This window comes from Oryctolagus cuniculus, chromosome 12 (genome assembly GCF_051225735.1).
Source record: "Oryctolagus cuniculus isolate XC-2025 breed Fujian yellow rabbit chromosome 12, ASM5122573v1, whole genome shotgun sequence".
Classification (NCBI taxonomy): Eukaryota; Metazoa; Chordata; class Mammalia; order Lagomorpha; family Leporidae; genus Oryctolagus; species Oryctolagus cuniculus.
In genome coordinates, this window is record NC_142878.1 from 14,738,236 (window position 1) to 14,762,931 (window position 24,696).

The 24,696-nt window shown below is 45.4% G+C and overlaps 2 protein-coding genes across 3 annotated transcripts in view; both read right to left on the reverse strand.

The window, feature by feature from the left end:
* ATP10A (ATPase phospholipid transporting 10A (putative)) overlaps positions 1-24,696 on the reverse strand; it is a 181,331-nt gene that overhangs the window by 40,803 nt on the left and 115,832 nt on the right. For both annotated transcript variants that reach the window (XM_089309245.1, XM_089309244.1), the window contains exons 4-7: positions 7,806-7,891; positions 2,805-2,911; positions 2,329-2,460; positions 846-976 (exon numbers count right to left, since the gene is read on the reverse strand). In XM_089309245.1, the coding sequence (XP_089165371.1) occupies positions 846-976; positions 2,329-2,460; positions 2,805-2,911; positions 7,806-7,891 (456 nt within the window). The remainder of the gene's footprint in view (positions 1-845; positions 977-2,328; positions 2,461-2,804; positions 2,912-7,805; positions 7,892-24,696) is intronic.
* On the reverse strand, positions 12,687-15,522 carry LOC149122949 (large ribosomal subunit protein uL18). The gene has a single exon (XM_089309247.1). It carries the CDS (start codon positions 13,627-13,629, stop codon positions 12,736-12,738), a length of 894 nt encoding a protein of 297 aa, XP_089165373.1. The 5' UTR covers positions 13,630-15,522; the 3' UTR covers positions 12,687-12,735.

The window sequence follows — 24,696 nt, forward strand, 5'->3', positions numbered from 1 at the left end:
TGCCCTTTGTGCATAGAGTCCCAGCAACAGGGAGTTGCTGGAGAGGTATGTGAGTGAGTAGCAAAAGTAATCATAACAACAATAAACAATGCAATGTGATAGCCTGGAACAGCAAAGGCACATCAGTGGAAACACGGATGGGGTCTGGGTGAAGATGCCTGGAGTCTGGTCACAGCTAAGCGCAGCAGTCAGTGTAATACACCCGCGTGAGAGGGATCTATGGGAACTCTCCATATTCATCTCTGCAGCTTTTCTGCAAGTCTTAAAATTATTCCCAAATTAATTTTTTTAAATAACTGAAGGGTGGCATTTGGCCTAGTGGTTAGGACTCCCATGTCCCACATTGGAGTACTTGGGTTTGCATTGGACCTCCACTCTCAATTCTAGCTACCTGCCAGTGTAGATCCTGGGAGGTAGTGGTGAGGGCACAAGTAATTGGGTTCCTACTATGGTTGTGGGAGATTTGGACTGAGTCCCTGGCTCCCAGCTGGAGAGTGAAGCAGTGGATAAGAGCTCTCTGGCTCTGGCTCTCTGCCTCTACAATAAGCTAATTTAAAAAAATTAAAGTAACTGAAAGGAAAAACAGGGATATGAAAATGATGGCTTAAACTAAATCTTCAAAACACAAGAGTCTTAAGAACGGCAAAAGAGCATTTTAACAGGAACATCACCCCGGGAAAGATCCTACAGATGAATTATGTGGAAGAATAAAGAGCAGTATTTCAGGCAGACACTCATGGTCCTCTAAGATAGAGAGTTTACAGGAAACTCATAGCAGAGGGTGAGGAGTTTCTGTTCTCTGCACAGAAGTAAAGTGGTTACCCTTCAGTTCTTGGTACTGTTACCTGCAGAACTATTATCATTGTCAAAAATGAGTAAACTGCAGCTGTGACTGGGGACAAGGCGCTGCCATCAGACTCAGGGACATCAAACAGTGCTTTCTTCTCTTGATGCCGCTGTATCCACAATCCATGGCCTGTCGTAGCGTTCATCCAACAGAAAAAAAAGAACACTGTTAGTGGCATTTAAAGTAAAACTTCAAGACTGCTGTTTTACACACACACACACACACACACACACACAGTTTATTAGCCTGCTTAGTCATGTAAGAAAGCAATAGCCATATTCTTGGCACCCGTGATCAGACTGCTGGTCAGAACTGGCACTGAGACTCTTCCTGACACCAAGAGTTTCCCATTATTAGTGCTGAGTGCCACTGCTGATCACAATGCAGGAAACTCATGTATGTGGCAGCTGACAGCATGAAACCCCCCAGAAAGGAAGTTTCCAATTGTAGCTCACAAAACCTCTGTCTCATGAGATGCTTAACGAGAAAACAGTGGGATCCAGAGACAGCTCCTATTTGTTCCTTTGTGGAGACTCAAAATCCACGAGTTGGGGTTCAGCATTGTGGTGTAGTGAGTTAAGCCACTGCCAGTGACACCAGCATCTCACATGAGTGCCAGTTCAAGCCCTGACTGCTCCACTTCCACTCCAGCTCCCTGTTAATGTGCCTCAGAAAGCAGTGGAAGATGGCCCAAGTAGTTGGGATCCTGCCACCTTCATGGGAGAGCTCCTGGCTTCTGCCTGGCCCAGCCCCAGCCATTTGTAGCCATCTGGGGAGTAAACTAGCAGATGGAAGATCTCTTCCTATCTCTCTGTCTCTTCCACTCTGTAACTCTGTTTCAAATAAATAATTAAAAAAAAATTCACATATGGACTCTGAGAAGTCAATGTTGACACAGCCATCTGATAACAGAAGTCTATTTCATGCCCTGTACATCTGGGTCTACTACTCCAGAGACCATGTCACATCCAAACCTGGTACATGATGGCTGCAGAGCAAGGACATGGTGCAGGTCATTTACTGGGATCATGACATACTTCTCTGCATGGCTTTCCTGTGGCGCCATACGTGGTCTGCTTATCAAAGGACCGGGAGAGGACTGCAGCCCTCAGAGTGACCTAATTGCTAGCCCCTTCTTGATATCTCAGTCACATTCTCTCTGTTCATGAAGTTCCCGTTAGTAGTGTTCTCTGCCATTGGCCTTAGTTCATCCCAGCTCCCACTGCATTCACTCCTAGTGCCATGATGAAGCAAAGCACGCTTTCAGCCAAGCAGAGGCCATTCCTTTGCCGAGCCTGCTCGTCTAGGCATCCCAGTGTGGCTTGTGCTGTGGCAATCGGCCTTTGGGTTTAAGTCAGAGAAAAACGTGATGCGTGTTTGAGCTTAAGAGGGCTGGATCAGAGTGAGTTGGGCATTGCATGGGGCTCCCTTGCAGGCTGTGGATAGCACCCAGTCACCTGGGACCCATCTGGGGGACTTACCGACCGCTGAAAACAGAGACATACAAATGAGGAGAAGGACACACCAGAGCACATCGCAGTTCATCTGCCTCTCAAGCTGGCTGCGCTTGTAGCGGGGTCCGCTGTTGTTCAGCAGAGCTTTGGTTTCATGTCCTGTGACCGGGGTGGGGCGGGGGGTGATGACGGGATGTGAAGAGTGAATTACTATGCCGTCATCTAATAAGCCTCATATGATAAGCATGGTTGAAACAGCAGGGTAGGAAATCAATCTTACATATGTAACAATCGTGGAGAAACAAGCAGAAAGATATAGGCTAAAATGCCAAGACTTTTGAATAATGTCTTCTTGCTTTTGCTCCTTTTTTTTTTCAAAATTTCTACAATGAGTATATGCAATCTTATAATCAGAGAAATAACGAAGGAGGAGAAATGTCCACAGAGCACCATGTGATGAGCCAGCGCCATCACAGAGCACAGTGGAAGGTGCCCGTGCCTACCTGCGTAGATGACAATGCCCACCACCGCCTCTGTGTTCCTGATTGTGCACCCTCGCAGCAGCAGGTTTTCTTTATACAGCGCGGCCTTCTTCCCGTTGTCGTGAATGCTGTTGGGGAGCAGGGGCATGCGTCACGTGCTGCATGTATGTGCCTCAGGTCTCAAGCAACTGTGCCTTGGGGAAGGAAGGACCTGATGCCTCAGAAGTTCATGAACGCTGGGAGGCTGGATGAGGAAGGGACGTGAGGAGCCCCCAGTGTGGGTGGCTTGTCTACACCAGTGAGAGGAGGCTGCTAGCAGTTCAGTAGGATTTGGTCACCCAGAAGCAGCTCAAGAGACTCCTGCTTCTTTGCTTACTTTGCACAGGTTTTCACCCCAGGGACTGACCACAGCTGGGAAGGGCCACCCTGCATCTGAGGGGCAGAGTTAGGAAGTGGCCAAGGAGGGTCTCCTGTATGTCCCCTACTCAGTATAGGAAATCATACTCCTCATCGGCTCTCACATTGACAAACTACACAAACATTGCTCTGGAAGAGGGATGAGATTGGTTTCAGCAACATATTTTGCTTCTTTTTTTCATACAAAAACTTGTAAAGTTGTGAGAAATACTAATACACTGAATTTGAAATACGATAAACTCCACGAGACAATTTTATACATTCTGTTTGATTGCTATGTAGATCTTCAAGGATGGTCCCAAGTTTAAGCCACACTCTCAGACTCGTCCTCCTGGCCCACAAATGGCCGAGGCTGGTCAGACTGGCTAGTGCAAGGACCACACTGGGACAGATATGGTCCTGGGAACCCCATACGTGGCTCTCAGCCGAGGTCTTGAAGACCTCCTGAAATACGGCAGGGATTTTGCCTAAACTCCTCCAGGCAATGATTCCAAGGTGGAAGGTCTTCAAAGCAGCCACCCTTTTGTGTCCTCAGGGTACAGTTCTCCCCCACACACCCATCATCTAAATGCCTCTTCTTCCATCCCCAGAGGCTCACCAAGGAGCATGGCAGGGCTTTCCCACCTGCAAAGTCCTAGGATGGTACCCACTGACCAGAGGGACAAATACATTCTCTGGTGAACAAAGGAAACTCAACAATAAAGTCAAGGCTAGCACACACGTTGGGAGGGTGCATTATTTTCAAGTGTGCTATTTACCAACATAGCAGCCGCTTTTCTGCAGAGCAAACGCTAAGGCATGTGCAGGGGATGATGAGTCAACACCGTGCCAGTGGCTCACGTAGGCAGTTACAGTGCAGGGTGAAGGCTGAAACCTCACAGCCAGCTAAAAGCACCGAGACCAGCATGTACTGGACATCATTAATTACGCAACTCTGCTCCGTTCTGCCCGAGTGAGAGAACACTTTCAGCTGCATTTCTCACATGGAGCAGCTGGACCCGGGAACCATTTCTCTGAGACAGCCGCAAAGAATGAGTCATCTCAGAGTTCTCATCATGCTCCCAAAGAACAAGAGATCAGCTCGACAGAAGCAGGAAAAGTATTTCACATTCAGCCTTCCTTTTGTGTCCTAGGAGTCAGCTTCTGCACTTTCACTCAACTGAGGACTGAGAATGCTTGGGAAAACTACATCAGCACTGAACACATGGACACTTTTTTTTGTTTATTATTCTCTAAAATAAGTATTACAATATTTTACATGGCACTTATTTTTATAAGGTCCCATATGTTATACAGCAATGATTTAAAGTATTCGAGAAGATATACATGTTATATGCAAATACTATTATATTTTTATATAAAGAATTGAGTTTACACACAGTTTGGTATCCTGGGGAGGTCCTAAAACCATTCTCCTGAGGACGACTGTGCTGTGCTTTCTAATTAGACCAAACCTGACTGAGAGGCACCCCCAGCAGGCACGCTGGCCTGGACGGTGCTGCAGGGACAGGCAGCAGGTGCACGGGGACAGCAACCTGCTCCTGCATGAACAGGGCCCTCCTCAGAAGGAGCTGGAAGGCAGGAGAATGGCATCACCCAGAAGGTCCAGAACTCAGCAGCTAAAAAGCTACTTTGGATTTCTGAGAGAGACTTGGCTAAAGGTGGAACAGGCTCATGGCCAAACAGGCATGGAGTTGATTCTGTGACAACATAAGCCCATCAAACTGCACTCAACACTGCTCCTTTGCTCTGGGCCAAGTTGTGTCTCTCAGAATTGCTATGTTGAAATACTCGCCCCCAGGACCTCAGCTTCTGAGTGTGTTGAGACTTGAAGAGGCAATGAAGTTAAAATGTGGTCATTAGGGTGGGCCCTAACCCAATATGACTGGGGTGCCTATAGGGAGAGAGATGCGGACACGGAGACACATGGACAGAAGAACATGATCTACAAGCCAAGGAGAGCAGTCTCAGGGGAGACCAACCCTGAAGGCTTGATCTTGGATTTCTAAGCTCCAGACCAGTAGGGGGGGGGGGGATAAACTGTTAAAGCAGAGCCCAGTCTGTGGCACTTGGTAAGGCAGCCCTGGTGGTTGAACACATCCTGTAACACTAAATTCAAGCCTCTTAGAAGAGCTCACCTACTTCAAGTTCCCAGCCCTTTTGGCTCATCAAGCCAATCTCTTCTAAATCAAAACTGTCCAGAAGCCAAACATGATGAGTGAAGACTGTCTGATAGCATCCACCACTCACTAAAAAGAGCTACAGGCACAGGCTCCTTAGGAAACGGCAGATTTCAGTTAATAAATGTCCAGCCCTCCTTGCTTTCTCAGAAGGTGTTACATCATCTGGGCTGCACTTGCTCTTGGTCAAAATTAATAGGCCTCATTCATCTGAGTGCCTGCCTATGAAGACAGCTGAGCACCAGTGACTATCAGAATGTTGGCAAAAGCCTGCAATAGGTGTACAAGTCCATCTGCTCAGACACAAGAGTGCAAGGCTGCAGAGCCCAAAGCCACAGGATCCAGTGCCAGAGGATGGAAAGCTTGTAGAGCTGTCTTCAAGACAACTTCCTCCCCGGGTCACGGAAACACCCTGAGACCTAGGCCCTCCTCTCTGCTTCATCTGTTAGGGCTTCAGTCAGCCTGGTCACCTGGACCAGCAACCCAGGATTCCTTGATTGATCCCTCCTCCCTCCTTGTGACAGCCACTCAGACACTGTCCTCAGTGTTAACTCCACCCCACTGGCTCTGATCAATCCACAGCCTTCTTCTCACTATGTGCCGCGCTGACCTAATGTAGGCTTCTGTATTTCTCTGCCTGAGGCTGCAACACACCATTTTGGCCTCAATATCTGCAGGCTTGTTTCTCATGTCTGTCTCCTACAGAGTCCCCAGAGCAGTCTTGTGGGCACAATGACTTCTCCGTTTCCCTGGGAGAAACCTCTGTGGGCTGCTTGCTTCTGGCTTGGCGTGCAGGGCCCAGTCTGCCCTGCAGTCCCATTCTCAGCCCTTCCTGTGCAGGCTTTCTGCCCCAGTCACCCACACAGCATATTCTGTGTGTCCCACCCTGGCCTCTGCCTGGAAGAGTTTGGCCCTCCAACCTGGTTTTACAACATTTTTGGGTTTGACAGTCTTTAGGAAGATTCTCTGCAGGACCTTCAGTCAGGGCTCCTCCTGTCTTATTCCTTTCTGTACCCTGATGCCTACCTCTGAGCCTGGAAAACACTGAAGTCAGCCACTGACCTTGGCTTTGGGTTGGGTCCATCCAATGGGGATGTTGGAAAGGACATTCATTGGAGGAACAGAGAGGCTAGGAAGTTAATTAGCTATTTCTTCTTAGAAAGTGAACACTGGTTGGCTGTATCCCTTGACTAGAGCTGAGTATCTCCCCCAGGGAGCCCCCTCAACACAGACACAACACTCCTGGGCCCTGGGGAAGATGCACAGAGTTCACCTTTTACTGTGAACAGTTTGCAGTCACTGGTTCACACTACCACCCACCATCACTGCTGCCTACTGTGTGTAGGGTCCAAGGATTAATGATTAATTAATCAGCTAACGGAAGCTTCACCCTAAACTGACAGCTCTCAGAAATGCAGCCTATTTTCAGAAGCACAGCTTCTCTCCTCCTCTTTTCCATAGATCCATGGAAAGGCCAATCTGCACTGGGCCACTCAGCAGCAGCCTGGCCTCAACTGTGAACTGGCACTGTGGAGCAGGACAGCAGCAGGGAGGAAGTCCCACATTCTCCAGATGAGAGAGATGAGCCTGCAGGAGGTGCTGATGCATGGAAGGGCAAACCTATGTCTTTCAGGTCCTTGTCACCTGCCTCATTCTTTATGATCCCATACCTTGATAGCCCCAATTTGCAACTTAGCAACTATGTCTTGCCACTCCCTGTTCCTGCCACACCAACTGATTATACTCACATTATTATTATTGTTGTTGTTGTTGTTGTTAAGGAAACTTCCAAATAGACATGAAAGTAGACAGAATAGCATAATTATTTCCCATGTACCCATGGTCAAGCTTCAACAAATCCTGTGCCATTTACTCACCTTTTTGTCTTTCTGTTTTAGAGCAAGGGAGAGACTAGACTATTAGATACACCATGGATAGCCAGATAGAGGGATAAATTACTGTTTACTGTTTCTCTTTACTCTTGATTAGAATAAAATAAACATTAGGGAAAGGAACTTTGTCTGTTTAGTTTACCAAGCTGTATCCAGAGCTTTGACATGGTCTCAGCATATAGTACGTGCTCAATATATACAAAGATATTTTAAAATGTTCATAAAATTGGAATAAGCAGGTAAGTTTTTTTCACCAGCCACGCTTCCTTTCACTCCTCTCACTTTCCCAGGGCCCACTAGGGGATGCAGAGGCAGTAACTCTTCATTATGGATGGTGCTGGTAAGTTTCTACTTCTGGCAGAGTCTTGCAAACTAGTTCCACAAGCAGGCAAGGATGCTCAGGTGCTGGGAAACATTTGCAAGAGACTGTACCACATGGCAAAGAGTACTGCATGCACGTTTACAACTCTGTGTGTATGTGTGTGTACTTCATTGAACAGAAAGAAAAGCATGAGAAGATACATGATACTCACATGCAACCATGAAACCTAGACAGGTTATTGTTTGGCTTCTCACACTCGATTACGCTGGTGAACGTCAAAGGATTGAATTCGGAGACCTAAAATAATAGCATGGACATATTAGAGAAATCTGGGATCAAGCTGTTCCATTCTAATAGGCACTTGTTTTTCTGTCTCAAATCCATGACAAGGAAACTTCAGGGAAGAATTCCACCCACGAATTTTTGCAGAATGCCAATGCACACATGGCACTGATTTTTAGATTTCTCCTTTTTATAATGAAGAATAAGTAATCATTTCATAATGAATAAAAATTAGTGGACTAGTATTGGGCAGTACATGAGCTGAAATGACTGGGGCTCTATCACAAAATAAGAGGATATGAAGTAGTGGTAAAGGAAGCCACTGATGGGGGAAAGGAAGGAATGAATTCCTGAGATGGATCAGCACCTTCTGATTTTCTATATGGATTCAGAGACAAATTCCATCTGGAAAATAGAAACTTACACTAAAAAACCACATAGATATTTGATGAGAAAGATTTAAATAGCCAATACATAAGGCAACCATTTATTATTCTCTTCTGTTTAGCCTAGCAGTTAAGACACCTGTGTCCCTCATGAGAGTGGTTGGGTTAGTTCCTGGCTCTGGCTCCTGACCCCAGCTTCCTGCTAATGCAGACCCTAAAAAGCAGCAGTAGTGATGACTCAAATAACTGAATTTCTGTCAGCCATGTGAGAAATATGTACTGATTTCCTGGCTTCTGGCTTTGGCCCTGGCCTAACCCTGAACATAACAGGCATTTGGGGAGGGAACCAGAGGGTCTTGCTCACATAATTACATCATCCAGGAAAGAAAACGTGCAGGTGGTTAAAAATCACAGAAGTGGCATAAATGCTGCTGACATCACCCCAGGTAATTACTGCTCAAGCACAACAAGGCACTTCCCTGCGGAGCACAGCCATCAAGGTAACTGTCTCAGATTCAGTTCTCACTGTTTGCCAGTGTATTCGTGTATATTAACAGGAGGACTCATAGAAAATAGTGCAGCTCAATACCTGGAAATCAAATGTTACTTTATTTTATTTTAGTTTTTAAAAATATATGGTTATTTATTTGAAAGGTAAAGTTACAGACAGAAAGAGTGACACAGAGAGAGATCCTCCATTTGTTGGTTCATTCCCCCAAACAGCCACAATGGCTGGGGCTGGGCCAACCAAAAACCAGAAGTCGGGAGCTTCTTCCAGGTCTCCCATGTGGGTACAGGGGCCCAAGGACTTGGGCCATCCTCCACTGCTTTCCCAGGCCACAGCAGAGAGCTGGATCAGAAGTAAAGCAGCCGGGTCTCGAACCAGCGTCCATATGGGATGACAGTGCTTCAGGCCAGGGCGTTAACCTGCTGCACCACAACGCCGGCCCCTACAAATGCTGTTTTAAAAGGCTCTTCTTGAGGTCTCATTATCAACCAGAAACCTCTCTCCTTGGACAGAAATGGCCTCTCAGAGTGAGGCCACATTTCCGGGATGCCAGTGTTTACTTAAAGCTATGTGGATTATCTTGAAGCCTGCGGCCTGCTTTTCCAGGGCAGACGTCTGCGGATACAGAGTATAAGATGGACATGAAGGGAGTCAGTTTCAGAGAACAGCAGGATTATTCTTGGCAGACGAGGAGCGTAGAACTTAAAATATTCTCTTTGTTTATTATTCTTTCTCTCTAAGAAAAATGTAATGTACATGGCTCTGCAGTGGTAGGACATTCTGTCTCTGGGACTGCAGAACTGCATCTATAATGTTCAACCATCAGTCACGTGCCTCGGGGAATGCACGTGCCAGGCGCACGGGACACCTGGCTCCATCTGCTTCCTCTGGAACTGGGGAAGATTTTGAGGAGTTTTAGAACAAGAGTGACTTTTAGAGACTTTTATGGGTTGAAGTGTACCCTTCCACTATCTTCAGAATTTCTAATGCTCAGGATCCCAGAAGTACCTTTGTTATAAGACAGGGCCTTTCAAGAAGTAACTGAGTTACAGGGAGGCCATGGATGTTGACCCCATCCAGTAAGAATGGGGTACTGTCAGGAAGAAGGGATCAGGACACACACAGAGAAGACCACGTGAGGACGCAGAGAGAAGGCGGCTGTCTGTAAGCCAAAGCGAACCTCAGGAGAGGCCAGTACCACCAACACCTTGATCTTGGACTTGGAGCCTCCAGTACTGTGAAAATAAACTTTTGTGTAAGCCGTCTCGCCTGTGGTACTTTGTCAGGGCAGTCCCAGAAAATGAATACAGAGACCATCTTTGAGTTTTTGTGTAAAAAAGCATTTCACAACAGAAGCACACCTTTTGGGTGAAGAAAGTTCTATTTGCATTGACTATTTCTAACAACAAGCAATGCAGTAACACTTGCCATGTAAGAAATCTATCTATTTATCCTTCCATCCAGCCATCCACCCATCTGCCTTATTCCAAACCAACTGCAAGGCCATGTCCTAGTTATCTGCAGCCAGACTTTGGTCAACACTGCCCTCTGGAGCATGAACACACGCAGGGGGCCTCCATACACCCTTCTGTGCTGAGCACACTAACTTCATTGTTTTAAGAAGTGGATAACCAAGGGGAGTTAGTTCACGGAGGGGTGCAGTTGTGACGCTTCCTCAGATGCCTGCATCCCATACTGGACTATCAGTTTGGGTTCCAGCTACTCCACTTCCCGTGCAGCTTCCTGCTGATTCATGCTGGGAGGCAGTAGATGATGGCTCAAGTGCCTGGAACCCTGGAGACACAGATGGAGTTTCAGGCTCCTGGCTTTAGCCTGGCCCAGCCCTGGCTGTTGCAGGCATTGAAGAGTGAAGCAACAGATTGAAGATATACATCTCTCTCTCTCTTGCTCTTCCTTTCATGCTGATAAAATAAATAGGAGGCTAGCACTGGGGCAGTCCTGGCCTGCTGTACTGGCATCCCATATGGACGCTGGTTCGAGTCCCGGCTGCTCCACTTCTGATCCAGCTCCCTGCTAATGCACCTGGGAAAGTAGTAAAGATGGCCCAAGTCCTCGGGCTCCTGTACCCATATGGGAGAGCCGGAGAAATCTCTTTGCTCCCAGCTTCGAACTGGCTCAATTCCAGCTGTTGGGGCCATTTGGGGAGTGAGCAGATGGAAGACATCTCTCTGTCTCTATCTCTCTCTGTAACTCTGTCATGCAAACAAATAAAATAAATCTTTAAAAATAAATAAATAAATAAATAAGCTTTTTTAAGGGCTTTTAAAAAGTCCATAGAAAATGGAGTTAAAATTTATTTGCTGCAAAAGAATTTGAAAACCCATGCATAGTTATTTTCTTTTTTTTCCTTTTTTTTTTTTTTTTTTTTTTTTTTGACAGGCAGAGTGGACAGTGAGAGAGAGAGACAGAGAAAGGTCTTCCTTTGCCATTGGTTCACCCTCCAATGGCCGCCGCGACCGGCGCACTGCAGCCGGCACACCGCGCTGATCCGATGGCAGAAGCCAGGTACTTCTCCTGGTCTCCCATGGGGTGCAGGGCCCAAGCACCTGGGCCATCCTCCACTGCACTCCCTGGCCACAGCAGAGAGCTGGCCTGGAAGAGGGGCAACCGGGACAGAATCTGGCACACCGATCGGGGCTAGAACCCGGTGTGCTGGCGCCGCAAGGCGGAGGATTAGCCTAGTGAGCCGCGGCGCCGGCTGCTATTTTCATAATATACACTTTCCATGAATTTTGAAGACCCTTTATCCAGGTGGGAAAGATGAAAAAGCTCTTGAAATGGATGACGGCAGGCCGGCGCCGCAGCTCAATAGGCTAATCCTCTGCCTAGCAGCGCCGGCACACCAGGTTCTAGTCCCGGTCGGGGTGCCAGATTCTGTCCCGGTTGCCCCTCTTCCAGGCCAGCTCTCTGCTGTGGCCAGGGAGTGCAGTGGAGGATGGTCCAAGTGCTTGGGCCCTGCACCCCATGGGAGACCAGGATAAGTACCTGGCTCCTGCCATCGGATCAGCGCGGTGCGCGGGCCGCGGCGGCCATTGGAGGGTGAACCAATGGCAAAGGAAGTCCTTTCTCTCTGTCTCTCTCTCACTGTCCACTCTGCCTGTAAAAAAAAAAAAAATACAAGAAATGGATGATGGTAAAGTTTGCACAGAAAGGTGAATGAACTCAATGTCACAGAACTGCATACTAAAAATGGTCAAAATGGTAGATTTTGTGTTATGTTTCACAATAGTAAGAAAAAAATTTGAAAGCAAATCTAAACATTGAGAAGCGATTATGAAGAAATAATCTCCAAGTAGACATCTGGGACCTCTTCCTACAAGTACGAGAAGTCTCACGTGTGAGTAATTCTTGTCCGCAGCAGCAGCACAACTCCGGGCTCTGGAGAGTTTGCTAAATGCCAGGTGTGTGCTGCGGGCAGTCCCGCGCTCTCACAATGCTGCCAGGAGGCTGGTTGCAGCACGACCTCTAATTTAGGATCGTTAAGGACAATGCCCAAGGTCACGGTAGCCTCCAAGTGACAGAGAATCTTCCCCGGCCTCTGTCTAGACATCCAGCTCAACCTTGGCCATTCACAGAGAGAATCTTGTGTTAACAGGAGAAGATCACGCTGTGGCTAAGAAGCCAGAGAATGTAAAACAGATTCTACAGAAATTTCCAGAAACACTTCCAGTACAGTGCACTTTAAAGTGTTCATGTTTTTAAACCCTGCGTCAGTTACATGCACCTGGTCTGGCTGTTGGTACCCTCTTCCCACCTTCAGCAACACCATGGACGCTGAGTTAGCAGAACTGACCCACAGCTGAAGTAAAAAGTCAGGCACCCTGGGATTTAATCCTAATTCCTCTGAATGCAAGACTTCTTTTTTTTTTTTTTTTTTTTTTTTGCTGCTCGGTCAATAAGTTTATTGTCTTTATCAGAAAAATCTTCATAGAAAGTTGTTTGGTTTAGCTCTCAGCAGCCCGCTCCTGAGCTCTGAGGAAGCTTGCTTTCTTTTGAGCTACCCGATCTTTCTTCTGGGCAAGGGACATTTTGGGACGGTTCCACCTCTTCTTTTTAACTTCTCTCTTGGGCTTCTTCTCGTACACTGGATTCTCTCGTATAGCCGCGTGGGCTTTCTTGTACATCTCCTCCATCATGTCTGGAGTCACATTGTTCTTTATGTACTGAGAGAATTGCTTCTTGTAAGCATCTTCATCTTCTTCCATTAGGTAACGCATGTAATCTGCAACATTCTGCCCCATAATGTGCTTCCGATGTACTTCTGCATTAAACTCCTTGCTTTCAGAATCGTAACCAGGGAATCGTTTGGTACTGTGAGGGATGGACAAGCCTCCATCCACAGCTCCCTTCAGGGCTCCAAAAACTTTATTGCCAGTAGTAGTTCTGGCAAGGCCTGCATCTAAATAGCAGGTGAAGGCACCAGGTTGACCATCAATGCTTTCCACATTGTATTCATCTCCAGTCACCTCCACTTGGCCTTCATAGATCTTGTCCATGCCAAACCTATTGAGAAGCCTGCGAGCCAGCAGCAGGCCAGTACAATATGCTGCAGCATAATTGGTCAGGCCAACTTTCACACCGTATTTTGGCAGTTCGTGTGCATAAGCTGCACAGACTATCATATCCCCTTCTATACGGGCATACGCAATCTGACAAATGATATCTCTATTAGTTACACGAACTATCATCCTGTACTTGGGTGTGTTGTACTTATTTTTATCCTGGATCACCAAGCGTTTCCGAGCATAGTAATCAGTTTTACCCTCTCGCCGTCTTCGAAACTTCACTTGGTATCTCTTAAAGTAGGCCTTGTTCTTGACAACTTTAACAAACCCCATCCTGCGGAACAGAGACCCCTGAATGCAAGACTTCTGGCAAGTGAAGAGAGAACATGTGGATGTGGATTTCCAAGGCTGCTCTAGCTGTGTAAGCGGGAGTCTTCAAGAAGCCGAGGTGGCGCCTGTGACAGCAGGCTTACGGCTGCGGAAGCAGCGGCACCTCCAAGAATGCTGCTCACACAGGTAGGCCTGCAGCCCAAGCTGCTGCTGCCTGCAGGCCTGCAGCTTAGCCGCAGCAAGCCAGGCGCCTCTGACTGAGTGCAGCTGATGACAGGAAGAGCTCACCCACTGCAGAGCACGCAAGGGCCACTCAGTACCTCATCAGCAACCAAATGCGCGGTTTCTGTTGTTTCCCTTGCAATAGTTCTGAAGCTTTGGACAAGGTGACCTGACCTCTATCAGAGAGCCCTTCAGCTCTGACCTTGAACTCGCCATTCTGCTCAAAACTGCAGTGTCACCTCAGTGGGCAGCATTCCCTTCCTTCCTGGATGCCAAGAGCTCAGAGGCAGCCTTCCTGCTGACATGCAGCGCCTCCTGCAGGTAGAACAGGGGTCTGTGCAGGTGCTGCATCTGCCTGACCAGCAAGATGGGGAGGTGTGTGTCTACTTCAGCAGTGCCCAGACTGGTAGCTGAATGAAGGTTTGAGTCACAGGAAAGATTCTATTACTAAGCTTGCACAGTTGGCTCTCTATACCCACAGGCTCCACAAGTGCAGATTCAAGCAACCGTAGATAGCAACTATTAGAAAAAAAATTGCATCTGTACTGAACAGGTATTCTTGGTAGACACCAAAGGAATTTTGTAGTCTGCATTTGCCTTAACAAATTACTAATAATGTTCAATAAAAGCAAAAGTGGATTTCCTCCATATTAAAACAGAAGCAATGAGCAGATACTGTTACTTTTTTTGCATCATCAAAGGAGTGAAATAAGCCATTTCCCACTGCTTCAGCAGATGGGGTCAGCACGAGGCACAGGTGCACACGTGGAGAATCTTCAGGCATGCTGCCCACAAGAATCCTGCCTCTCTAGGTGGAAATTTCAGAGTGAGGCCATCTGTCCTGGTCTCTGGATGAACTGGGCACAGCAGTGTGGTGAGGGGATGCCCAGAGCCCAGGAGCACCACCACCACAACCCCACAAGTTCACACCCTCCTTTGTCAGCTGCATCTGGACCCTGTCCTAAAAACGCCCTTGATAAGGAACACAAAGTCCTTGTTGCATGTCCAGCCCTCGTGTCACCTCCGGACATCAGTCTCAGGACACTCGGGAGGATGAATGCCGTATCTCCAACTGCCTGCCTGGCTTTGGTCTTGTCATTTGCAAAAGGCCTGTTGCCGAGTGATCGTGGTGATAACAAAGGCTAGTCTGAGCACAGAAGTATTCTGTCTTAACAAAGCCTTGGTGATGGATGCTGCTCTTCATACCCTGTAGCAGCCATGAGGCTCTGCCCAAGGTCACTGCACTGACTCCTCATTGCGACCCACCGCATCTGCTCCTGCCACTTGGGGTGCCCTGCTGAGGCTCAGACCTCTCTCCATTTTCACTTTCCCACTCCACTGCATCCAGCTACCTGCCCTTGCATCTCAGGGTGCATCTTTTCTGGAGAAGCCTACCTGACGGCCCCCTAAGTAAGGCAGGCAGGTGCCGATGCTCCAAGCTTGCACAGCCCACTGAGATGTCAAACCTTGTGCTGGTCCCTGCGTGGCTGGAGCTGGCTCCCACTACTCCTTCACTGTACACCACAGCCTCCTGAGAATAGGCCCTCTGTGCCCTGTGACAGAACAGAGTCTGGTGTCCACATGGTGGAGGAGTGGTGAGCGCTTATTCTGGAAGGATTTCATGTGGCACAGAGCTCTATGCTGGGCTCAGAGCTTGTTCCACCATCTGCAGCCATGTGCCCTCTTACCTAACACTAGGTAGGCAGGGGTTGCTAAGAGAGGCCACTAGGGCTTCTCGGATGTTCCAGAAAACACAGTCCCTTTCTTACAAGTGAAAGTCCATTTCATTGGGCAGGAACACAGAAGTATTTCCTCAAAGCCTCTAATCCAGCGCTTATTTCATTACGGTGGATGAAGAATACTTGGATTAATTTAGGCAAAGTATTTTAACCCAAAATAATGGAATAACGACCCCAGCCCTTTTAATTGGCACTTTCAATGCAATCTGTATTTACTGTATGTCTCTCAGTGTTGTAGGAACTGGAAAAGGAACAGATGGTCTGATACTAAGTGAATGAGTGAATGAATAAATGAACAGATGAATTTACTTATTTCCTGCAAAGACTGTGTCACCAAATCGACACCTGAATTTGTTAATCTGCAATAGCAAAGACATAGTCTGTCTTGGCCACCACGGTGTCTCCTGGCATGTGGTGGGTGCTCAATCAATGTGTCCTGAGTGGAGCACAGGGGTTCTTGTGCTGGTTGCAGGAGACAGCTTAAACCTAAGGAGACTCAAGCCAAAGTAATCGTTTCTCCAATCAGTTTCAGATCTAGTGCTACACCAGGAGTTACGATCACAAAGTCCATTTAAATATCAATTTAATCTACCACAGCAATAGCTAGGACTGCATTACTTAAGGTGTCCTAACTACAGAAGTGCCGAAGTAGGTTGACACAGCAGCCCTTGACAAAGCACTTGATGGCAGGTAATTCAGCACGTGGCAGTTCTTGTGAGCGCTGCACCCCCTCCCTGTCGTTGGCTTTGTCTCCAGAGTAACAAGGCTGACAAGGACAGTGAGGTTGAGGATGGGCACCTGGGCCTCCGTGGTTAACCATCAAGGATGATTTCACACATGTCCACACCACAGGCAGCTTCTGCAAAGTTCAATGTCTTTGACAGCTCTTGGAGAAACCGATCAAGGGGTGTCTGGTTGCTGCCGCCTTTATCTAATTGCAAATTTCCTGTTTGTAAGCACAAGTATTATAGAGCAAGTGGTTCTCTCTTGGCATGAGGGTAGAAAATCAGGTTTTCACTCTTTCAATCCGACTTGAGCATGCAGCAGCCAGCCCTTCCTGTCTTCTCTTCTTTATCCCCGGCCTCCTTGCTGTTCCACAGTCAAAATGCCTCACAGCTTTCATTGGTGGCAAGATTCAAAGGCTCAGAGTGCCGGAGTGAAGAATCAGTTCTCAGAACCAAAAGCCTATCGTTCCTTCCTAGCCACAAACACTCTGTGCTACCTTAATGGGCTGTGGTTGTCAGCAGAGCCCATGCTTTCTTTCATCAAATGTGTCTAAGAGCATCTAGGACTGGCTTGTGTATTCAGAAAGAAAATAATGTGAGTTATTTCATAGAACAGCAACTTCCAAACCTCACTGAAGGCTGTTCTCTAAAATAGCCCCAGTGAAAGGACCTGCACGTAATCCAACACAGAGTGACTGCATGAAGCCTGTTTGGAGCCACATACTGAGCTAATCTGCACAGCCTGTCTGCTTCTCAGCCATGGGCCACTTTGTGCCTCTGCCATCACTACAGGTAGGGGTTGATGGCATCAGTAAAGATAGAGCTGTCATGTTTCAGAGACTGCTGAGCTGACAGTCTGCCTGGAGAGAAGGCGCATCGCCCAGACCGCACAGGAACTGGCACCGTGGGTCTATTTATAATAAAGTGGAACCTGGACACAGGGCCCTGTGGACTACAGGCCCATTGGTAGCCATGTGAGAGAAGACCCAACTGCCAAATTTAGAGCAAAAGCAGGATGGATAGAAAATACAAACAGGTCAGCCAAACCACTCTTGCCCTGACCTGGGGAATACACCCAAGACAAAAACAACAGTGCAATCATCCCATTCAAAAGGAAAATGACCTCATAGGGAAGGGCTCCAGGCAGTTTTGACCAAACTTTCAGCTGTAGGCAAATAGAGATGCTGGACACCTCTGCCTGAAACCACCAGAGATTTAACAAGAAGGTAAGAAGAATTAAGCCAATGTCTACAATGACAAAAATCAGGAGAACCGAGACTGATCTTTACCGGTTCTTTCCCTTGGGGGAGTCTACAGATTCCGAGATGGGTAGTTGAGAAGCTGAATGGAATGAGTGAGACAAATGTTGGGGCTTAGGACCTGTCAGTTGCCTCCTGCTGATATAACAAGTTACCACAGACCTGGTGGCTGAAAAGAGCACACAGTTGTTGACTGCAGTTCTGGAGGGCAAAGACTGGAAGTGTGTCTCACCAGGCTAAAGCCATGGGGCCAGCAGGGCTGAGTTCCTCTTGGAGACTCTAAGAAAGAATCCACTTCCTTGCCTTTTCCCGCTTCCACAGCCCTTGACTTACGGCTTCCATCTGTTTTCAAAGTCAGCATCAGCGGAGTGACCCTTTCTCAGGCTCTGTCACCGTAATGATCTTCTGCTTCCCTCTTAATTTACAAGGTCCTTTGTGATGACACTGCCCACCTGGATAATTCAAGATGGTCTCCTCATCTCAAGGACAACTGATTAACAACCTTCATCCCACTTGAAGCCTAATTTCTCCTCATCATGTAACAACATATCCGTGGGTTCAAGGGATTCTGACATGGACATCACTGAGTGGCTATTACACAGCACACTCTAGGTCTTGCAGGGAGACAGGTCTGATACACAATTCTGCTTTATGATGGGGCCATGAAGATCTGCACCCAGAGGAAGAGTGGACTGAGAGAAGGAGCTTTGGGGTGGGCGTTGTAGTATAACCAGTAAACCCACCTTCTACAATGCCAGCATCCTATATGGACGCTGGTTCAAGTCCCTGCTGCTCCACTTCCAATGCAGCCTCCTGCTAATGCACCTGGAAAAACAGCAGAGGATGGCCCAAGAGCTTGGGCCCCTGCACCCACATGGGAGACCCAGATGAGGCTCCTGGCTTTGGCCTGGCCCAACGTGGGCCATTGCAACCGTTTAGAGAGCAGACCAGCAAATGGAAGATCTCTTTCTGTCTCTCCCTCTCTTTCTGTACCTTTGCTTTTCAAATAAATAAACAAAATCTTAAAAAAAATTAAAGATGGTGTTCTGACATGGAGCCACCTCATGAAACACATGTAGAGCAAGCCACTGAGTTAACAGTGTTCTAACTGCTACCCAGTTTAGCACCAATAGGGTGGCCCACAAAATCTCAATCCTACAATTCAGTTATAGTGATTCCAGATTGCTAGAACACACAGAATCTGAACAAAACAAATAAAAATCTCCTCTTTCTCTCTCCCTCTCTCAGGAGGCACTGTAAGAAGCAAATTTCCAAGGATAATGTCAGACACATACTCAAAGATAAAAAGATAACCAATTATAAGAGAATCATGGAATAAGCACCAACAAAATCAATAATATGGACAGTCCTATGGGAACTTAAAATTACCATGTCAATGATAAGACTAAATTTTGGAAAAGCTAGAAAATGTGATATAACAGACTGGGGAAAAAAAAGCCAAAAAATACCCAATTAAAAACTCAATTAATGGTTAATTAGCAGATTTGGCAAATGTCAAGATAAAATTTGTAAACTATAAGAAACATCACAAAATGTGTTTACAAGATAAAGCATGGGAAGATGAAAGAATAAGACATATAAAAGTACAGAAGAGAGGGTAAGGGCCATAAAGAAATGCAAGGGAGGTCTACCAGATACATGACTGGAGCCCCAGGTGGAACGGAGAAAAGGAATTAGGTGAGCAAGAAAGCACAACTAAGAATTTAGAAAGTCGAAGCATTAACACACAGACTCAAAAACCTCAACTAAGGCAGGGATCATACCTAGGACAATGACACTAAAATGCTGATGACCAATGAAAACAAACTCTCAAAGGGTAACTGAGAAAATGTGTTACTGAAGAAGAAATTTGAAAATTTGTTTAGATAAAAATTAAAGAAAATGGTAAACAACGGTCTTTAAAGAGAAGGAAAATTGGTGCTAATTAAAGGCTAAGATGCGAGAAAGAAAAACAGCAATACGAAGGTAAGTATAATGCATGTACATTACATTAAACAATAATAAAGGTGTCCTGGGGGTTATTAACAGACATAATGAGAACATAGAAGAGTATAGAATTTGGAAGAGAATAAAAAGATGCCTTTTTTTAAGGTCCTTCCATTGTCCAGGAATAGAATAAAAATCAATCCATATTAAATACTATTATAAGTCAGAAATGCATGTTGTAATTCCTAGTGTAACCAAAAAAATGATGGTAAAGGCGCATTAACTTGTAAACCAGCTGAAGAATGATAAAACTCTCCATTAATCTAACAAAAAAAGACAAAAATGGAGGGAAAAAGGAAAACATACCAATTAAAACAAATCAAAATAAAATATGGGTGCTTTACAATCAAATATAATGATAATAATTTTAGCAGTAGATCAAGTAAAATATTTTAATTAATCATAAATATTATCAGACTGAATAAAAAACATGAGTCAATAGTGTGATGCATACAACGAACAGCACCCAAAGCACAGAGAAACCAGAAAACAGCACAAAAGGCTGAAAATGACATAACTGGAAAAAGTAACCAAAAAACTAATATACCTGTATTAATACTAGACAACTTAATTTTTTTTTTGACAGGCAGAGTGGACAGTGAGAGAGAGACACAGAGAGAAAGGTCTTCCTTTGCCATTGGTTCACCCTCCAGTGGCCGCCTCGGCCGGCACGCTGCAGCTGGCGCACCGCGCTGATCCGATGGCAGGAGCCAGGTGCTTCTCCTGGTCTCCCATGGGGTGCAGGGGCAAGTACTTGGGCCATCCTCTACTGTACTCCCTGGCCACAGCAGAGAGCTGGCCTGGAAGAGGGGCAACCAGGACAGAATCCGGTGCCCTGACCGGGACTAGAACCCGGGGTGCCGGCACTGCAAGGCGGAGGATTAGCCTAGTGAGCCATGGTGCTGGCCTAGACAACATAATTTTGAATTAATAAGTATTTCTATAAATACAAATGTTAATTTGAAATGACGAAAGTCTAGAAAAATTTTGAATTCATTAGGAAATAATTCTGTTTATATAATTGCTGTAGTTCAAATTACAGATTACAAAAATTGACAGAAAAGAGATAAATGTAAATCTGCATACTTTATGAGAAATGCCAACATCCCTTTCTCGGCATTTGGAAAACAGTAAGGAAACCAGAGCACTCTGTAACATTTGAGCAGCACTATTAGGGAGATGCATAGAGCACTGCACCCAACAACCGGCCATTCAGTCTTTTCAGTACAACACAGCACTGACAAATACTGTTCACATTCTAATCTTTTTTTCTTGCATTGTTTACTTTTTTTGTTTTTTTTTTTAACTTTTATTTAATAAATATGAATTTCCAAAGTACAGTTTATGGATTACAATGGCTTTTTCCCCCAGTAACTTCCCTCCTACCCACCCCACTCCCATCTCCCGCTCCCTCTCCCATTCCATTCACATCAAGATTCATTTTCAATTATCTTTATATACAGAAGATCAATTTAATGTATACTAAGTAAAGATTTCAACAGTTTGTACCCACACAGAAACACAAAGTGTAAAGTACTGTTTGAGTACTAGTTATAGCGTTTATTCACATTGGACAATATATTAAGGACAAAGATCCTACATGAGGAGTAAGTGCACAGTGACTCCTGTTGTTGACTTAGCAAATTGACACCCTTGTTTATGGCATCAGTAATCTCCCTAGGCTCTTGTCATGAGTTGCCAAGGCTATGGAAGCCTCTTGAGTTCGCCGACTCTTATCTTATTCAGACAAGGTCATAGTCAAAGTGGAAGTTCTCTCCTCCCTTCAGAGAAAGGTACCTCCTTCTTTGATGGCCCGTTTTTCCCACTGGAATCTCATTCACAGAGATCTTTCAATTAGGCGGTTTTTTTTTTTTTTTCCACAGTGTCTTGGCTTTCCATACCTAAAACACTCTCATAGGCTCTTCAGCCAGATCCGAACTCCTTAAGGGCTAATTCTGAGGCCAGAGTGCTGTTTAGGGCATCTGCCATTCTATGAGTCTGCTGTGTATCCTGCTTCCCATGTTGGATTGTGCTCTCCCTTTTTTATTTTATCAGTTAGTATTAGCAGACACTAGTCTTGTTTGTGTGATCCCTTTGACTCTTAGATCTATCAGTGTGATCAATTGTGAACTGAAATTGATCACTTGGACTAGTGAGATGGCATTGGTACATGCAACCTTGATTGGATTGAATTGGAATCCCCTGGTATGTTTCTAACTCTACCGTTTGGGGCAAGTCCTATTGAGCATGTCCCAAACTGTACATCTCCTCCCTCATTTCCACTCTTATATTTAACAGGGATCACTTTTCAGTTAAAATTTAAACACCTAAGAATAATTGCGTCTTAATTACAGAGTTCAACCAATAGTATTAAGTAGGACAAACACATTCTAATCTTAAGTATCAGCACATTCCAAAAAATTGAATTCATACAGAATTAACAATAAGATGATTATAAAAAGTTCCATTCATTTTAAAAACTATGTAATAGAATTATAAATGACCAAGTGGTCTAAGAAAAGAACACACAATAGAAACCAGGACATATATTATGTAAATAATATTAAATATGGGGCCAGCACTGTGGCGTAGCAGGTAAAGTTGCCACCTGCAGTGCAGGCATCCCATATGGGCACTGGTTCCAGTCTGTTCTACTTCTGTTCTACTTCTGTTCCAGCTGTTCTACTTCCGATTCAGTTCTCTGCTATGGCCTGGGACAGCAGCAGAAGATGGCCCAAGCCCTTGGGCCCCTGCACCAATTGGGAGACCAGGAAGAAGCTCCTGGCTTCTGGCTTTGGATCAGCACAGCTCCAGCCATTGCGGCCACCTAGGGAGTGAATCAGTGAATGGAAGACCCCTCTCTCTCTCTGCCTCTCCTTTTCTCTCTGTGTAACTTTCACTTTCAAGTAAATAAATAAATATTAAAAAATAATATTAAATACATTATTTATTGAAATCTGCGGTATATTTCTTACTTTCAGGGAAATTAATAGCCTGCTTACATATATCAAAACTATTAAAAGCTCAAATTAATGAGCTAGGCAACCATCTCAAAAATTCAAAGATGGGGCCAGAGTTGTGACACATTGGGTTAAAACAACACTTGGGACATGAGTGTCCCTTATTGGAGTGTCAGCTGCTTCCCTCCAAATCCAGTTTCCTGCTAATTTGTCTGGGTAGGCAGTGGATGTTGGCTTCAGCACATGGTCCTTCTACCTGGGTGGTTGACCAAAATGGAGTTCCTGGCTCCTGGCTTCAGCCTGGCCCATCCCCAGCCATTGAGGCTATTTGGAGAGTAAACCAGTGGATGGATGGCATTACTCTGCCTGTCAAATAAATTAATTAACATTGAAAAATTAGAATACATCAAATAAAAGTAAAAAGAAAGTCTATATTAAAAATAATGGGAAAAACATAAATAGTTATAGCCACACCCCCAAAAAATTTCTACCAAAAAATGAGGATTAGGGGCCAGCTCTGTGTGGCAAGTAGGCTAAGCCTCTGCCTGCGGTGCCCACATTCCCTTTGGATTCTGGTTCTAGTCCTGGCTGCTCCTCTTCCCAACCAGCTCTCTGCTGTGGCCTGGGAAAGCAGTGGAAGATGGCCCAAGTCCTTGGGCCCCTGCACCCACGTGGGAGACCTGGAAGGAGCTCCTGGCTCCTGGCTTTGGATTGGCCCAGCTCTGGCTATTAAGGCCATTTGTGGAGTGAATCAACAGATGGAAAACCTTTCTCTCTGTCTTTCCCTGTCTCTCTCTGTCACTCTATCTCTGAAGTAAATAAAATAAAATCTTTTTTTTTTTTTAATTTGGACAAGTTATAAGTAACAGGAATTAAAAGGGGACATAAATACAGATACTATGTACTCCAAAAAGTTAAGTGCTATATGAACAACTGTTTACCAGTATAGTTAACAATTTAATGAAAAATATTAATTAAAAATTACTAAAGTTTAGAGTGGAAAAAGTATATGTTCTTAATTGTTACTTAACATTAAGTAAATTGAAAGGTAGCTTAAATATTTCTACAAAGAGCAAGAGCACTTAAGATGGTTTCACCACTGAATTTACAAAAGAAATTGAGGAAGAAATAAAACCAACACAAATTCTTCCAGTTGGAGAATAGATATGTATTATGTTACATACACACACAAATACACAACATCTTTATCTGTGAAACTTAACTTGGAAATGCAAATGACCAAGAACAGTAAAGGCACCTCTGAAAAGGAGAACAAGGCAACAGGAAGATACAGCAGATATTAAGACTTACTAGAGATCTCGAGTAATTCAACCAGTCTAGCATTGGTGTAAGGAGAGACAAATAAATCAACGGAAGTAAAACAAAGAGCCCCAAAATAGAGCTGTGATGCTGTTCTGGGAAAAGAATGACTTCAATAAATAATTTGGGGACAACTGGGCACCCATAGGGGAAAAGAAAGTAAAAATGCTAGTTGTCTTCTAAAAAAGTCAATTCCAGGCGTACTGTGGATCTAAAGTAAAAGTAAAACAGAGAAGAAACTTTTAGAAAATTATATAAGATCTTCATGCTATCAGGCTAAGGGCAGATTCATCAAATAGGACTCAGAGAGATTAGACACAGAGAAAAACTGTCATAAATGATCTTTTCTGGTATCTCCAATTTTAGGTTCTGCTAGGAGAAGTCCTGGATCCTAGGAACAGGAATAAGGGGAAGACAATTTTCCACCAGGTACAAGTTACAAAAAGTTCCACAGCTGCCATCTCTCATGTTCCTTGCTTGGTTTGGATGTTCGAATAATTGAGTGTGTCCCTCCCAAGGTTCCTGTGCTTGGTCTCCATGATGCTGAGGAGACGGAAGGCTTACAATGTGGAGCCTAATTCAAGGTAATTGGGTGCCTGCGGCACCATCACCCTCAGAAGAGATGACTACTGCTCTAACGGGACCATGAGAGTGAGCTGTTAGAAGAAGAGGGAGCCTGCTCTCGGAATCCTTCCGCCGCCTGGTTCCTTGTGTGATCTTTCGTGCATGTGCTTCTGCCACTGGGATGCCACCCTCCACGAGGCTGAACAAACAGAGCGGCCTGATCTCGAACTTTCTGCCTCTAAAACTGTCAGCTAAATACACCTCTTTAAAATGT

Bases quoted from the DNA above. Each gene is read 5' to 3' on its own strand.
- LOC149122949 (XM_089309247.1), bottom strand. From the start codon at position 13,629: ATGGGGTTTGTTAAAGTTGTCAAGAACAAGGCCTACTTTAAGAGATAC.